Here is a 17691-nt window from a genome sequence, read left to right as displayed (position 1 = left end):
CCAGTCAACTTTCCTACCTCATCTTAAAGATGACTTCCTCAAATAGGCCTTCCCTGGGTACCCAGCCACCTTTGATGTGTGCTCAGAGCAGTTCTCCTTCTGGGGCTCCCTCTAACCTCCCCAGTTAAGTGGTGGTGTAATTATTCGTTTAAGGTCTGCCTTCCTTGCCAAAGGACGAGGGTGGCATCTCTCTCAATCGCTGCCGTGTTTCTTGCTGCTCGCGAAGTAACAGAACCACCGGTCATGTGAAGCCAGGGCCAGGCTGAGTGGAAGAGGCTGCCGGGTGGTGGGTAGACAGAGGGGATCAGTGAGGCCTGGAACCATCAGCAAAGACCCCGGGAAGTGGGAGGACTCTGGCTGAGCCTTAAGTGAAGGAGGATTTGGAAGGCAGAGAGGATGGGCATTTCAGTTGGAGAATCCATTTAAACAAGGTAGAAAGAGCCCTGGCTTGCAATTAGGAGAATCAGGGTCCCAGCTCATCTCCTGGGTGACTGTTGACAAGCTGTTTTCCCTCTCTGGACCTTAATCGCCCATCTGTAAAAGGAAAGGCTAGCTTACTAAGGACTGCAAATAATAGCACCATGACACCGTTTCCCATTTCATCCCCTGGCAGGCATCTCTCTTCCCCGTGAGCCTGAATACAGCTTTAGAATTGTTTTCGACACAATGTTCTAGGCAGTCATTACCAACTGATAGGAGACGGTAATTGAGATAAGCCCTGTTTATCCCATCTGGCTTGGAAGAATATCTGTTGGATGAATTTGGGCCCTGACACTGTCTGATTCAGGGAACCTGTGACAGGAGGGCTGACCACCGCTGGTAGGGAAGAAAGCCCTCCTGAAGCCTAGGGCTCAGCGGCACCAAATGCCATCATCAGAAAGGACACGAGGATGTTCTGTGCCAGGGGTGGCAAATTCAAATGCCTTCAGGAGCCGGCAGATAATGTAAATGAGAGAAGTGCTCCAGCAGGATAAAATAGGGAATGGTGAGGAGTGTGGCAAACTGGAGAAAGGGAGTGGGCTTGCCCTGTCTAAAAGGATTCAAGATCTTTCTCCCTCACCCCACTTCCTCCTCCTCACTGTATGGGTCAAGCAAAAACAGTCCTCAGGCTGAATTTTTCTTCCCGACCGCCAGACTGTGACTTTGGAGTCCTATTGACTGTTTTTGGAGAATCTAGATCTAGAAGGGAAGTGTTGCCTAAGGCCACACTTAGAGTTAGGCCTGTTGAGTCTCATTTGATTGCTTTCTCCTGCATTGTGATCATGAAGATGGCTAAGGATGGACTAAGGAGGGACAAGAATGGATTGAGGTTTTTCAAAAGATGTCCATTTCCTTCTGGGCTCTTATGGCAAAGGAGATGGGTGGCCTGTTTACCAGTAATGTTAATAATCACTCCTGTGACTTATTTTATGGACTCACTGGTTTAAATTCTCCAGATTTTCAGAAATGTCACTTTCCACTGAGGAAATTTTCCCTCTCATGGTTAAACACGCACACACACACACACACACACACACACACACACCACGTCTTCCTTCCTCAGTATTAATCACCTTCTCCTATAATTGGTACTTAAAATGTCAAAGGAGAAGGAATTAATTAACAGGAGTATCCGGTGCAGCAAGGCATGCTGCAAGGCTCTGGGACTGATTATAAAAAGCACTTCCTTAAATATTGTGAGCACTTTTGGGAATCAGAAATCTCCCTTCTAATTGAAAGATCCTTAACTACACCCCAAGTCCTGGCTGGTGGCCAGGGGTGCAGAGCTGTGGGAGGCCTTGTGTGGAAATCCCTTCTCCATCACCCTAGGGAGACGTCCCTCCAAACTGGGATAGGTGGCAACGGAGGTTCAGAAACAGCAGGGGTCCCACACAGAATCTGAGGAAGAGGAAAAGACTTAACTTTACTGAGCTCTTGCTGTGTGTCAGGACTTTACATACGATTTTTCACAACAATCCTGTAACACAGGCGATCCGATTGTCTCCATTTTACAGATGGGGAAATTGAGGCTCAGAGCAATTGAGTTCCCCATGTCACGCGGTTACTAATTGAAAGCGCAAAGGATTCAAACTTAAGTCTTATTCTAAAGCTTTGCTTTTTCGTGGAATCCTAGAATCCTATTCCTAGCTTGCGTCTGGGCTTCTCCCCACCCCAGCTCCGAACTCTCAGTCTACGGGAGTTTTGACAGCTAAGCCAAAAGCCAAGACCCGGGTGGAGCCGGGAGAAGCACAGCGCCCCGCCCAGGCTCTGTTGTTAGCCAATGGGGCCGTGGCACCCGCAATATTTCATCCAATCAGCCAGAGCCCCCGCCCCCCATATCTCCAGTTCTCCTCCCCTCCCCTCCGCTTTCCCTTTGGCTCGACCGAGCTTGACGGAACGGAAAGTCCCTTCAGTCCGCTCCGAGCCGGCAGCCATTGGAGGAAGGTCTGTCACAGGAAGGCCCAATCAGAGCGTGCTTAGGAACGCAGCTCGGGCTGCGATTGGTTAGTGTCGGGGTTGCCCCCGCCTACCCCTCTCCCTCCCTCTGTCCTTGGGCGGTTCGGAGGCGGGGCAGGTGGGGGCGGGCCCAGGTAGCAGGTTCGGCTGCACTGGTGCTCGCGCGTTGGAGGTAAATACTAGGGCGGCGGTTGTGGGGCGCCGGTGCCGGCCCGATAGGCGGGCTAGCGAGACTGGGGAAAGGGCGACGCCCCGCCGCCCGAGGTGAGTGAATGAGCCTGCGGCCGAGCGGGCGAGCGACTGGCGGCCCGATCCCTCGGGCGCCCCTCCCCGGCCTCTGGGCTCCTCAAGCTACCGCGGCGGCCGTCGGGCCTCGGCGCCGGCCCGTTACTTGCCCCGGCCCTTAGCCGGCCGGGCCCGCGGGGTGCTGAGCCCGTGACGTCAGCCTGGACTTACCCACTCCCCGGGGCTTCCCCACCGACACCCCCGACCCCCCGGCCTTCCTGAGAGGGCTCCCAAGTCGTGGGAGCGTGGTCACCACCGCCAGGACCCCGGGAGAAGAGAGGACTTGGGGGTGGGAGCAGCGCAGGAAACGGTCTGTCCCTTGGGCCCCCCATTTGCAGATGGCGAAACTGAGGCACGGGCCGCTGGCTGGCTCCCGACAGCCCGGGTTGGCATCGAGAGCCCCGGGTTGTAATGTCTCACATCGGTGCCTTGGGTTTTGGGGTGTTTGTGGCTCCCGTCCAGGAAGAGCAGTCGGGGTTCTGGCCTCGTTAATGGCGTGTTGTGTTTTTCTTTCAGTTTCTCCCTTTCCAGGGTGAGGACGGTTTTACACAACAACCCGGAGTTCTTTAGTTGAAAGGTGCGCTCTGTTGAAGCAAGGTATTCATTCTTTTCTTTCTTTTTTTTCTTTATTGACATATTAACGATCTCTGGGGAAATCGTGAAGTCTTGGCGGAAGATGGTGTTCCTGAGTTTGGTTTTCAGCCGGCTCAAGTGCCCAGTTATTCATTTACTTGGCATCTTTTCTATTCCGCCCTATGGCATTTGCATGTTTTAGGATGGTTGTCACCTTCCAGCCACCAAGCTTTTCAGTCCCCATCATGCCTGCCCCCTTCCTCTCCTCAGGCTCCCTAGAAAGTTGTATGCTTAGCTTAGCTTAGCTAAGGAGCATTCCCTGCTTGGCTTTTGATTTCGGGCTAATAGGGATCTTAATAGGATTGTTCCTTTTGCAGTCATTGGCTCCAGGAGAAAAATCCAGGCCTTGAGAGAGGGTGTTCATTCAAGCGTTGGTTTTCTGCGCACCCCCTCACTCCCCAAGTAGATTGAATGGTCTAAGAATTTAGCTTGCTAATTCCCTACTGAGTAGTGGGTGGATTTGAACTAGCACAATATTAGGTGAAAATGATTTGCTGGAAATTCTTGTTGAAGTTCACGTACTGTGAGTGTTGATAACACCTAGAACATTCTCTGATGTTCTGCTACAAAATTTTACAGTACTCTTTCGAAGAAGCCTTCCTTTGGAGGGTAACTTTAGTGAAGAGCTGATAAGACCAGGGCACTTGTAATATAAAACAACAGACATGCAGCAGGAATGATTTCTTGTGATCTGGCATGCCTAAACTGTGATTTTGTTCAAGGAAGTCTTCAACACAGAAGAAAGGAGTAAATTATCCTATTCATCAAACTTTTAGTATTTTGTTCCTGATTTTCACACTGTGATCTCAAATTTGTCAAGGTATTTTCATTGGTTGCGCAGAATTTATAATTTCTGCGCAATTTCTATAATTCCTCACACCAGACATGGTGTGAGGATCTAGGAACCCAGTTTCAAATGAACCTCAAAACAACTTTTCGTAACTGTGAAATATTCCTTATCTGTTTCCTCTTATGTGTGTAACAATGAAGTGGTATAAAGACTGACCATTCCTTCATTGAGCCAGAGAATTAAAATTAGCATTTATTTAGGGAATTAGGTAAAAACCATTATATACTCTCAACTCCTGAGTCTTTTCTCTTTTTCTTCTTTTAACCTAAAAGAAGCTTTTAATCACTTAAACGATTAGGATGAGGAAGTGGAAGTTTGGCTTTCATTGTTATCACCTGAGTTAACCAAGTCATTCATTCATTTCTTATGTACTGATTGTCTAACATACTGTCAGGCTCTTGTTTGGGCAGTGGAAATATAAAGATGAAGGACTTAGAGAGTTCACGGTTTGATAATGCAGTGGCCAGGTTTAACTCCAGTGAGACAGGAGTGTTTCAGGTTCTTCGGAGAACGTGAATATGCGGATGTGGGAGCCAGACTTTCTTCTAAACCTCATAAAACCCACTTGTTTAGGGACTGAATATGTGTGTACTTGGGTCACAAATTAATCTGTGAGGAAAACGGACTCTTCTCTGGTTTGGTCTCTTTTCTGGAATCTCTGCTGTTTGGGAATATACAACCTTGTTCTTTTAATGGGAAATATTCTTTCTTAAAATGGTAATTATTCTAGCCATCTAGAAGCATTTGGAAAAAGTCCTGTGTATCTTCTTTTTTTGGGGTATGCACACTGACCTCCCTACCTGTTTGCCATTTATAATTCTGGGCAATTTTTTAGTGTTGTAATGTTTATTCTGATCTACATAGCCCCCTGTGGTTTTTAGAACAAGTCACGATATCTCAGGAGATGCAAAACATTACTGAATTGCATCTGTTTTTGTTTTCTTTAGTGAAGTTCTTTGAACAATAACCTGATAACTTGAGAATCAAAATGACATTGTTTCTTCTAGATAAGTTAACCATTGTCACTTTTATGTAGCTAATGCTGTTCATCTGTACTATATATTATCTTTGAGAACTAATTTGGACCTTTAATATTTTCATATGAAACTTAATTCTCAATCATCTTCTTTTCATTGCATTTGATAGGAAACTGATATTTGTGCCTTCCCACCCTCATCTTGGTTTAATGACTTTACTGTAATACAATTAAATTCTCCTTTACTCAGAATCCAGACCATCAACAAGCTTAGATAACCAGCTATATTTTCAAATCTATCTGACCCTGAATCTCATCCGAAATGTTGTCAAAAGAAAGTCCTGTTCAGTATGGTTTTAGGGTTAAAAATATTATTGTATTCCAACTCTTTGATAATCTTCATTCAGTACTTATAGTATTTATCAGGATATTCATAATTACTCAGTTTTTCGGCCTGAAATAAGTACGATGGTATTTTAGATGAATCGTTTGTGATACATTTACACTCAAAGTGAAGTACAGTATATTGTTAGAGGCAATTTTTAAACAATTAGACCTGGAAAGTAATAAAAGAACACAAATGATGGCAGCCACCAATCTTAAATCTTCTGTATTTTTCAGTGTCTAACACTGTGCTGAGTCCATAAAAATACTAAACTAACAAACCTTGATTGATAAAGAACTCACTGACAATGTGATTTAAATCTTTCCCATGTGGTCTTGAGTCAGTTTTTACTGCTTGGGGTTCTTTATAAGACTTAATTTTAGTGTTGTGCATATCCCAGTGAAAGAAGAATGTGGGCATCCTATTCATTTCTACAGGGAGGAAAGTCTGTATTAGCATATTCTGCTGTAATGCCAGTACGTTGAGATATTAATGATCATTAAACTTGTCTTATATACCTCTAATAGAGCCATAAAGTTCCCTGTTCAACTTTCTCTATCAGTTGCAATGAGGAGAATCAAATTTTAATATGATAATTCCAAACCTATTCTTTCTTCATGTGTTCTTTTTCAAAGAGGAAAAACCACATCCTTTTTACTTTTTGGATAATGCTTTTTAAATATTTTATAACTTTTGCTGTGGCTGTTCTAGTTGTCTAACATGACTCATCCTGTTAATGAGTTAAGCTCACTCTGACTTGTGCTAATGCAAGTCAGAAAAAAGTTACTACTCCTTGTGTAGTTAACTTTAAAACACAGTTCTTATTAACTATTATTAAATCACCCTCAACCTTTTTATAAACCAAAGTAGTTATATTTTACTGTGGACTGTCTCTTAAATGATTTGCAAAAAACCAGTCTTGTAATCAAATTCACTTAAAATAGGGTGTCCTAATGCCTTCCATACAGTGATTTAGTTTTGTCTTGGTAATATTCCATTAGCACTGGTGGTTTTTATTTTAAATCATGACATGGATTGTTAAGCTAGAGCATCAATAGAGCAGAAGTTGTTGGCATATACTAATTATTAAGATTCAAGGAATTTCTTAATTTTAATATTTGAAGATATAATTTGTAGGAACTTAAAAGATTTCTTTTCAAAATAGAATTGTCATACTTTAAAAACAATTTTTGGCCCAAAATATTTAAATATATTCTAAAGAGAACAAAACAACTTCACTTTTTTAGGAGTTGCTTTTTGACCGTCTCATCCTTCCGGGAGCAACTGAAATAATGTCTATGCAGTAAAGCCTATGCGCTTTACTCCTAAAAGACCCGTTCAGAATTTATGCATTCCTCTTTTTGTTATTGTTTTGTTTGTTTTTTTAAAACACACAACCATATTTCATCACCTGGTTAGAAGCAATAAGTTGGAAAGCAGCAAGGCTGTAAAAGAAGTCAAATGCATGTTGCAGGAAACCACAGAAAATGGCTGATGGCAGGGTAAAACCATAGACTGTAAATCTACAGAAGGCAGATGAAGAACTCAGAAAGCATGATGTAAAGCCTCATAACAAAGTAACGAACACCCTTGCATATTGAGGGTCACACATAATAATTTATATTCATGTTGATAATTCAGTGATCAAGATAAAAATGAGGCTATTGTTGAAAAATGTTGACATTTAAAAAGAATTTCAGTCAGCAATAACAAATACTTCATTTGAGGACTTTCAAGGAATAGAGCCAAATTACGGTTTGGGTCGCCTTCCTAAGGGGTTTTGTTTATATGGGGTTTCCACAGGTGTCTTATATAAGTAGCAAACATAAATTGATCCTATTCCTGCTGAAGAGACAGTGCCCTCAAGTGGAATTAAGACAAACACATTATAAAAAGAAAAGGAAAAGAAAAAAAAAAGAGAGAGAACCACTTTATGCTGCTTGCCCTCACTAAATATTGTGCATATATTTGTTGTGCATATATTTGGATAATGTTGGCTTGAGGAGGTGCCAAGCCCTTTACCCTGTCTTGGGTAATCTTCATGTCTCATTCTGGCTTGTAGAGGGACAGACTTTTAAAAACTTTACCATTGTAGAGAACCTCACTATCTACCAGTGTGTTCTAAAAGAAATATTATTCTGTGTGTAGATTTGCCAGATTACACATTTAATCATTAAGTTAAATGGTTAAACTTAAAATTTGGCTCTTAAGTTTTAGGAGTATTTATTTTTTAATTCCAAGAATAAAATAGATAAATATGATAGTGCTATCATCTGCTGCTATTACCCAGAATAATGGAAATGGATATGGCTACCTCAGAGAAGGATGGAATAAGTACCGTATTCAGAAACCAAATAGCCACATGCATGTGACAGAGAATACCTAAGAACTATTGTTTTCAGTAAGATAATTAATTAACATAATGAATTAAAGTCTTTACTTGAATTGATGAAATTGTGTAGTTTTAAACCAGTGATTCAAGTAGGGTTGAGAAGGCTATTTTAATTGCAAAAGATTAGTATTCTTGTAAAAATTTTTACTGAAAAATTGAAACTGGAAAAGAAATAATCTTTCATGTATTCCTTTCTAGTATACATAGTTAAACTTGTGGTATAAAAACATTTTATATTTGATGCTGTTACGTGCAAATGTAACTGCAGTTACATTTCTTCCTTATGTAGTACAAGTTTTGATGGCTATAAAATTGATTTTTAAAATATCTTTAATATTAAGCAGATTTATAATATCTGATATTTATGACTGAGAGGAATTAAATGATAGCTATGATTAATACTATTAACATTTGCCTAAGGACAAAATGTACAAGATTAAGGAAATGAAACTGAGTTAGATAAAATGTTCCATTATCAAACTATGGTACATAGATAAATGAATTGTGGTTGAAGTTTCAGAATGTGATTTTATGGTATTTTTATTGATAAAAATGTTCAATATAATAATTGTGATGGGTAACTTTTTACTTAAACTACCTGTACAGATATATATAAAAATAGCCTTTTTGATTTGTGTGTGTTGCCCAAATATAGCAGCTTATCCATTTAAGTTAGGCAGGATCTATTAAGACTTCTACTTTTGAAAGTTTGAAAATGTCAGAATATGTATATAAGGTTATCTTTTACTAGAATTTGAATTCATAAATTTCAGTGCCTTGGAAACAAACATTATTGTATTGTCTTTGGAGATAATTTACAATTGAATCTCCTTAATTAAATATGCGAGATTACAGTAGAAACAAGTAATATAGTATATCTTTTAACCTTTTAAGATATTTTTGGAAGTATGTCATTAGTGTGTGTTTTTACTAGTCCAATGAAGAATTTAAAAAGTCTTTGACCGTAATTTTAGCTCACGTAGAGTGAAGTGTAAAGTTTCTTTTTGCTTGTCCTCCAGGCGTTTTGATTTGCTGTCTTTTTACAGCATGGACACCAACTTGCTAAAAACATGCTTTGGGACTGCCAGTGAATTTATCTTTTGTGGTTTTACTACACACTTAGTAGTTCCCTTTTTTTTGAGTTAATGTTTTGGAGTTAATATCACAATGAGTTCGGGCTTATGGAGCCAAGAAAAAGTTACTTCACCCTACTGGGAAGAGCGGATTTTTTATTTGCTTCTTCAAGAATGCAGTGTTACAGACAAACAAACACAAAAACTCCTTAAAGTACCAAAGGGGAGTATAGGACAGTATATCCAAGACCGTTCTGTGGGGCATTCAAGGATTCCTTCTACAAAAGGCAAGAAAAATCAGATTGGATTAAAAATTTTAGAGCAACCACATGCAGTTCTGTTTGTTGATGAAAAGGATGTTGTAGAAATAAATGAAAAGTTCACAGAGTTACTTTTGGCAATTACCAATTGTGAAGAGAGGTTCAGCCTGTTTAAAAACAGAAACAGACTAAGTAAAGGCCTCCAAATAGATGTGGGCTGCCCTGTGAAAGTCCAGCTGAGATCTGGGGAAGAAAAATTTCCTGGAGTTGTACGCTTCAGAGGACCCTTATTAGCAGAGAGGACAGTATCGGGAATATTCTTTGGAGTAGAATTACTGGTAAGTTTGATAAGCCGTTTTAGTGGGCTGTGTGTATGTGTCTGTGTCTGTGTGTGCACATGTTTTTTCCCCTTTTAAATACAAAATAAGTTTTCCCAGAAATCTTCTGTAATTTTTAATATTCATAATCCTTAGGATTTACTTTCTAATGGTAAACTGAGATGATGCAAAGATGCTGCATTGAAAACTTTTAAAAACTACCTACTGTAGTAGGAAATGCAAGTAGATGATGTAATTATTGAAGACTTTCATATCTTAGAAATTTTAACATTGAATGTTAAAAATGAACTCTATCAATTGTAAATGAATTCATTACTTAAAAGTGTTAATTATCCTGTGATATTATCATCAGTAGGTTTCTCAGTTTTTCTTAAAGTGTACTATTAAGTAGTGAATTTTGGTTATATAAAGTTGCAGCAGTTTCTACTTGCTTATAGTTGTCCCTGATAATATACGTGAAAATCATCTTGGAATTTGTTTCTACTGAAAAGAGAACCAAGAACTCTGTGATAATGTTTCCAAAATTAATATTAATTCTCAAGAACTTAAATGTCAGTTATATTTTGACATTCTTGCAAGTAGAATTTCATGCCTTGTTTGCTTTTTGATTTAATTTTTAAAAGCAGCAATTGTAAAACAATTGGAGATTTGAATCCTAGCTATGCCATTTGCTAGCTGGGTTACCAGGCTATTTAAGCAAGCCACTTCTCTAAATCTGCTTCCTCATCTGTAAAATAGTAATATTATACACAACTTGCAGTGTTTTTGTGATATATTGATTCAGGATTTAGCACAGTGGCTGGCACACAGTAAGCGCTCAATAAATGGAGCTAGCATTACTGTCATATTAAAGTTTTCTTTTTATGACAAAATTTTTGTTAAAGTCACAATGTAGAATCTAGCCCAAGCTCTCTCACAGTAATGATTTGAAATTATCAAGTAATTTTATTTCAGCATCAGATACAGTTTCTTCCTTATTTTTTAAACACCCTAAATTCAGTATCAGCTTCTAATAATTATATTTCTTATATGTGTCATTTAGAATTTGTTCAGTGATTTCTCTGAAGTCCCCAGAGTGGATCTTTTTCCTTAGGGATCATCTTTCTCTATCAGTCAATCATTTTTTTTCTCTCTCATTTAAAAACTAGGAAGAAGGTCGTGGCCAAGGTTTCACTGATGGGATATATCAAGGGAAACAGCTTTTTCAGTGTGATGAAGATTGTGGAGTATTTGTTGCATTGGACAAGCTAGAACTCATAGAAGATGATGACACTGGATTGGAAAGTGATTATGCAGGTCCAGTGGACACAATGCAAGTTGAACTTCCCCCTCTGGAAATAAACTCCAGAGTTTCTTTGAAGCTTGGAGAAACTCTAGAATCTGGAACAGTTATATTCTGTGATGTTTTGCCAGGCAAAGAAAGCTTAGGATATTTTGTAGGTGTGGACATGGTAAGAAACTTTTGAATTATGTTATCTTTATGAATATATCTATTAGCTTTATGACCAATTTAGGTACAAATTAAACACTTTGAATATCTAAAATGGACTAATTTGTAGTAATTTAAAGAACACTTTATAATTTGTCTTTGGTAGAGGAACATTGATAGGGGACAGGTGTCTAGCTGTAGATTTACACTTACTCGTTTTTCCAGTTTGAATAAACTGGAATAATGTTTTCAGTCTTTAAATTTGCTCTATAAATAGCTGACCAATAAACAGAAAAAAGCCCCACTGAAATATATTTCATGATGTCTTATTTTTCTTTATTTTGAAAAGGGTTTTTTTTTCTATAAGCTGTGTTTCTCTTTTTGTAATATTTTGCTGAATTTAATTGGCTGATCTGATTTTAATGAGTAGTGTGTAAAAGTCATTCTTGGAAAATATCAATACCTGAACAGAGGAAAGGCACATTGCTTTAGAGGAAAAGACAATTAGAATGTCTTCTTAGGATATAATTCACTCAAAAGAGTTTTTTTTTTTACTGTGGTAAAATATATGTGACATAAAATTTACCAATTTAACCACCTTAAAGTGACATTGAGTACATTCACATTTTTGTGCACCCATCACCCCTATTCATCTCCAGCCCAAACTGAAACTCTGTACCTATTAAACAATAACTCCCTATTACTCACTCCTTTCAGCCAGTATTCTACTGGTAACCAGAATTCTTTCTGTCTCTGTGAATTTGCTTATTCTAGGTGCTTCATTAAGTGGAATCATACAATATTTGTCCTTTTCGTTTGTGTCACTTATTTTTAATGTTACCTTACAATCATATTTGTTAATTATGGTTACATCCCAATATGGCAAATTGGACGATACCTGTGGGATTAAGAGAAGGAGAAGAAAAAGTCTTGAGAACATTTCTCTCATAGATTGAAAATACGGACAAGAATTTGTTAGGTATAATGAAGGAAATTCGTACGGAATTATTAAATACTAGAAAGAGTTGGGAGAGGATGTGAGTAATAGACTTGTACTCACGGTGTTTTTCGTGATTATTTTTATCACTTCAGGTACACTTTTTAGTAGGATATGAATGTTCTAGCTTAAGTTTCTCTTACACTGTGCTTGGAAATTCTATTTGATACCCATTAGTTAGACAAATGTTACTATGTTGTTTAGACAAACACTTACTGAACATTTACCATGTGAGAAGTTAGAGCCAGCGTAAAACATGTGGGTCCCTCGGGATAGCTAGAAATAAAGCACATCTTTAAACCATTATTCTTTAAATATTCAGAACTTGTTTAGAGAAGAGGTTGTGGGCTGAGTGGAGGGAAGGTTGGAGAAAGAGGGCCACTGGTCATTAGGGTTAGTTTCCTCTTGCTTTAGGTCATTTGGGCCTTAAACTTGGCAAAAGCCATTTAGGCCTGTCGCTTCTTAGATGGCAGTCTAGGGAGCATCTTGTTTACTTGGGGCAGGCTGCCTAGTGATTGCACCGCCAGCTTCTCCCCCTGCCTCTGTCTGTCTTCCAGTTGGCTTGTGCAAGCATTCATTCCAAACCCCTCTAGTGCACTCCTTGAAAGGAAAGTTCTGGCAAATGCAATAGTGTTCATCTCCTATTTCTGATGACATTTTGCATGCTGTCCATATTGGTGCTCAGGGCTTAATCTGGCTCCATGAACAGCACTTGTACCGTGCTGTTCGTGGAGTACATTTTTATAATTAATATAAAAATCTCCATTTTGGAGGGAATTCTTGCATACCCATAAAATGACAAAAGAACAGTTAAAAAAATAGACTTTCTGTCTACAGAAAGGCACACAGGAATTCAAATCGAATATTTAAGTGCTCAGGGAATGTGAAGTGACTAGAGCAAGCTAGGGTTAATTAGGGGCAGATTTCTGGCTGAAACAGTGTATGATTAATACATCTACCTATGTAGATGGGTTGTTATTATATAGATAAGTATTGTCCAGTGAAATATGACAAATGCTTTTGATCCCTTGCTCATCCATGGGTTTACTATGGCTTGATTGTTCTTGGATCTCATTTGTTGGAGGATCTTTTTATGGAAAATACTTTCATATTTATGTTTTGTTGAGGAGGGTTTTAAAGTTTATTCTATTATTTAATTTCTAGGATAACCCTATTGGCAACTGGGATGGAAGATTTGACGGAGTACAGCTTTGTAGTTTTGCAAGTGTTGAAAGTACAATTCTCTTGCATATCAATGATATCATCCCAGGTATGTTTTCTTTGTGTTTTAAATATTATGAAGGCAAAGCTTCTAAGACATATTTAGTTATGAGGATGTAAATATAAGCTTCAAGATGCATTTTTGGAACTTGACTTTTATATTATGGAATTGTTATTACATAGAATATCCTTCCTTACCCCCAAATAAAAACAATATTTAAAGATTTGCACTTCTAAAAGTATGTGAGTGTGGGGTAGCATTTATTCATTATTGTTCACTTTTTCATTATGTGTCCCTTCTAAGTGGGTGAAAAAAAAACCCTTTCTGATAATTGCAAGGGTCAGAAAATGTAATAAACTGCTACCTGTTTGAGTGAGAGGCTGGTTTAAACTAGAAGCCTTTAAGCAGAAGTTGGTCATTTAATATAATCTAATATACTGTGGAGAGGATTCTTGCTGGATGCCCTACGATATCCCTTCCAGTTTTGAGAATGGCGCAATTGATCAGGCTTCATGACTCTGTAGTCAGAAACAGATCACTCAACTTTCACATCTTAACAATAATCTTAAGCAACCTTTTATTTGACCCTAAACAAGTAGCACCTAGTGGCTGCTGTCAACTAATTGATAAATTCCTATTGATAGCAGCATCAACATCACCTTCTCCCTGCTCTTAGTGGAATTCCAATTATAAGCTAGTCTGTTGGTAGTCATGGAACTAACAGAGGCCATCAGAGGTGGTGATTCTTATTGAGCATCGAAAGGCTGCATTCAGTAGCCACAAATGACGAATCTCTTAATTAGATTGGACATTAATTCTTAATTAGTTTCTACATTCTTGACAAACTTATAAGGTAGGTCTTAATTATCCCCATTTTGCTGATAAAAAAACTGGGGCTTAGATAGAGATAAGACTGACTAGGATCAAGTAACATCCTAGTTGATTCTGGTAGAGCCAAAATTCAAATCCAGACTTGTCTGATTATAAAGCTCTGACCTTTTCAGTACCTCCTCACCCCAAATCCTGTGTGTATACTTAGGATGTGAAGCCCTGCACAGAAGAACATGATTCTCAGCCTCTCATGTATACTTGGGAATATTGTTTCCATGGAGATGTATTTTGTCTTTAATTCTTTAAAAACTGAATTTTACTATAGCAAGGATCACAACTGAACAAAATGTTGTTTTTGCTTCCAGTGTTATTTCATTACTGTTGATTTTGACACATAACACTTTTGAGTTTCCCAAAGCTCAAAAGGTCATTTCAGGTCCTCAGTTTCTCTTTTTGTAAAAACGAAGGGGCTAATACTAGGCGATCCTTGAGATTCCTTCTAGCCTGCCCTCTTTGTCCTACCTGTTTCCCTGTTGGCTTGGCAAGTAATAAATGCTTGTTTTGCTGAGTTAGGAAATGCTTTCTACGTTAGCTTTTAGCCTCACAGCAAGAGTACATTAATTTAGTTGGAGGTATGGGATTCAAATGATAGCTTTATTTTGATTTTGCTTTGTAAAACTCTGACATACTTTGTTTTCCTTGACTTCTTTAAAATCAGTTTTTAATTTCTTACACATTGGATTCTTAGCTGTTTCTTTGCTTCCCTTTGGAAACAAATGGGTTACATTCAGTGGAAAGCATACATGTGCTTTATATTTTATCTAGTAATATTTAATTTACCTTTTCATGACTGCTTATGGAAAAACACAATTTGTGATCTTATAAATCAAAATACTTTTTAATGTTACAATAAATGCTTATTGTTTAAAAATCAGTTTTGTAAAGGGTTGTTCCTTCATCAAATATTATTAAAGCCTTACTTAGGCTTCTTTTAGGTGTTGAGGCTATAGTAGGAAGCAAAACAGGCAAAAGGTCTTCCAACATGGAGGTTTTATTCTAGTGAGTGAAGACAGACAATAAATAAGACACATGGTCAATTAGATGGTGATTGCATGCCGAATGACAAGGCAAGGTGGAAGGGGAGTGCTGGGGTGTGAGGGGTGGGATTCTTCTACTTTATATAGGGTAGTCCCAGTGAGCCTCTCTAATGTGGTGACATTGGAGCTCTTGACATGAAGGAGATCTGAGGGCTTGGCCAGCTTGAGGAATAGCAAGGGGTTCATTGTGGCTTGAACGAGGGAGAGTGATAGGAGAGGTAGTGGAGCTGGACCAGGCAGGGCCAAGTAGGCTGGTGTATGGATTCTTGGCTTTACTCTGAGGGAGATGGGGAGCTCAGGTGGGTTTTGAGTGAAGGACAACTTAACCCTAACTTACATTTTAAAATGATCGCTTTGGCTGCGTGTTAGAAGGCAAAAACAGGGAAATCAGGAGGAGGACTGTTGCAATTATCCATATGAGAGATGGAGGATGGTGGCTTGGATTGAGGTGGTATATTGGGGTGGTATATAATATATTGTTTAGTTTAGCCTGTTTTTAAACTTAGTATAAACAGAGTCACAGTGATTGTATTCTTTAATGCTTACATCATTTACTTAAAGTGTATTTTGAGAGTCTTTCCTGTAGATGATGGTGTTAGTAGTCTGTTCACCCTCACTGCTTCATAGTATATTTCATTGTGTGAATACCTCATGATTTAATAACCCATTCTAATGTTAATGGATGTTTGGGTTTTGCGTATTTGCGTATCCTCTTCAACACTTGGTACTGATTAACATTTTTGCCAATCTGATGCCTTTGGGAAATGGTATCTCAAGGTGGTTTTAATTTGTAGTTCCCTGATTACAAGTAGGGTTGAATAACTTTTCATATGTTTATGGAACATTTGTGTCTTCTATTAAATACCTGTTTGTGTCTTTGCTCAGTTTTCTGTTGATTTATTTATTGATTTATGAGTTCTCTATTTTAAACTTTTAATAAAATATTTTTTCAACATTTTATTATGAAATTTCAAACATATGGAAAAGTTGAAATAATTTTATACTGAACATCCCTATTCCTATGACCCAGAGTCTACATTTAATATTTTTGTACTTGCTTTATCATCTGTTTATCCATCCCTCTATCCATGCACCGATCCACCTTTTTTTTAATGCATTTCAAAATAAATTACAGACATCAGTACACTTCCTCCTAAATACTTCAGCGCGCATATCATTAACTAGAGATAAGTATTTAGGTTTTCTTTTCCTTTTGAGATAAAAGACATACATGTAATGAAATATACATTGTATCATTTGAGTTTTGACCAATACAAATACCGTTGAGTTTAGTAACTATCAAGTTACTAAAATAATTTTTAATAAGAAATGCATTCACCTAGCTCAAATCAAAATAATGAAACAATATAGGAGGGTATCTTGTTTCCATTCTTATCCCCTCTGCTGCAGTTGCCCCCTCACTCCACTCCTTGCCTCCCACTAGTAACTATTTTTTTCAGTTTCTTGTATATCTTTCCAGAGTTTCTTTACACAATATAAATACATAGTCTTTCTTCCCTTTTTAGGCATGAAGCATAGTATTTACATGGAACGTGCTTTATTCTCTTCACTCTATATCTTGGAGCTCTTTGTATATCTGAATAGAGAGGTTCTTCTCATTATTTACAGTGTTTATTTTTCCATTGTATTGTGGTTCCATAATTTATTGATTCTTATTGATGGATATTTGGATTGTTTCTAATTTTTTACTATTACAAACAATGCTGCATAGCCTTGTACATATATATTTTCCACATGTGCTTAACTTATCTATAGGATAAATTCCCAGAAGTGGGATTGTTTGGTGAAAAGCTGCATTCATTTGTATTGTTCTAGATACTGCTAAACTGCTTTCAGTAGTGGATATAACAATTTATATTCCTACCAGCAGAGTGTGAGGGTGATTTATTTTTATTTTTTTATTGAAGTATAGTTGATTTACAGTGTTGTGTTTCTGGTGTACAGCAAGGTGATTCAGTTTTACATATATATATATATACACGTGTGTGTGTGTGTGTGTGTGTGTACACACAAATTCTTTTCCATTATGGTTTATTACAGGATACTGAATATAGTTTCCTGTGCTATACAGTAGGACCTTGTTGTTTATCTATTTTATATAGTAGTTTGTTTCTGCTAATCCCAAACTCCTAATTTACCCATTCCCCACCCCCTTTCCCCTTTGGTAATCGTAAGTTTGTTTTCTATGTCTGTGAGTCTGTTTCTGTTTTGCAAATAAATTCATTTGTATAATATTTTAGATTCCACAAATAAGTGATATCATATGATATTTGTCTTTGTCTGACTTACTTCACTTAGTATGATAATCTCTAGGTCCATCCGTGTTGCTGCAAATGGCATTATTTCATTCTTTTTTATGGCTGAGTAACATTCCATTGTATACATATACTGCATCTTCTTTATCCTTTCATCTGTCGCTGGACATTTAGGTTGCTTCCATGTCTTGGATATTGTAAATAGTGCTGC

At 38.1% G+C, this 17691-nt stretch overlaps 1 protein-coding gene across 8 annotated transcripts in view; it reads left to right on the top strand.

Moving 5' to 3' along the window:
• Window positions 1–2550: 2550 nt before the first annotated feature.
• CYLD (CYLD lysine 63 deubiquitinase) overlaps window positions 2551–17691 on the top strand; it is a 68069-nt gene continuing 52928 nt past the window's right edge. Inside the window, exons 1-5 of one of the 8 annotated variants that reach the window (XM_082606247.1) lie at window positions 2551–2608; window positions 3238–3298; window positions 8977–9628; window positions 10777–11079; window positions 13219–13324. In XM_082606247.1, coding sequence (XP_082462373.1) covers window positions 9125–9628; window positions 10777–11079; window positions 13219–13324 — 913 coding nt within the window. In that variant the 5' untranslated portion in view covers window positions 2551–2608; window positions 3238–3298; window positions 8977–9124. Of the gene's footprint in view, window positions 2701–3237; window positions 3319–8976; window positions 9629–10776; window positions 11080–13218; window positions 13325–17691 lie in introns of all 8 variants that reach the window. The other 7 variants (XM_082606244.1, XM_082606245.1, XM_082606243.1 and 4 more) reach the window with 7 other exon arrangements.

This window comes from Mesoplodon mirus (genome assembly GCF_964341445.2).
Source record: "Mesoplodon mirus genome assembly, chromosome: 19".
NCBI classification, from domain to species: Eukaryota; Metazoa; Chordata; class Mammalia; order Artiodactyla; family Ziphiidae; genus Mesoplodon; species Mesoplodon mirus.
The sequence above is the reverse complement of the archived record's forward strand: the minus strand, read 5'-3'. Positions and strand labels throughout refer to the sequence as shown.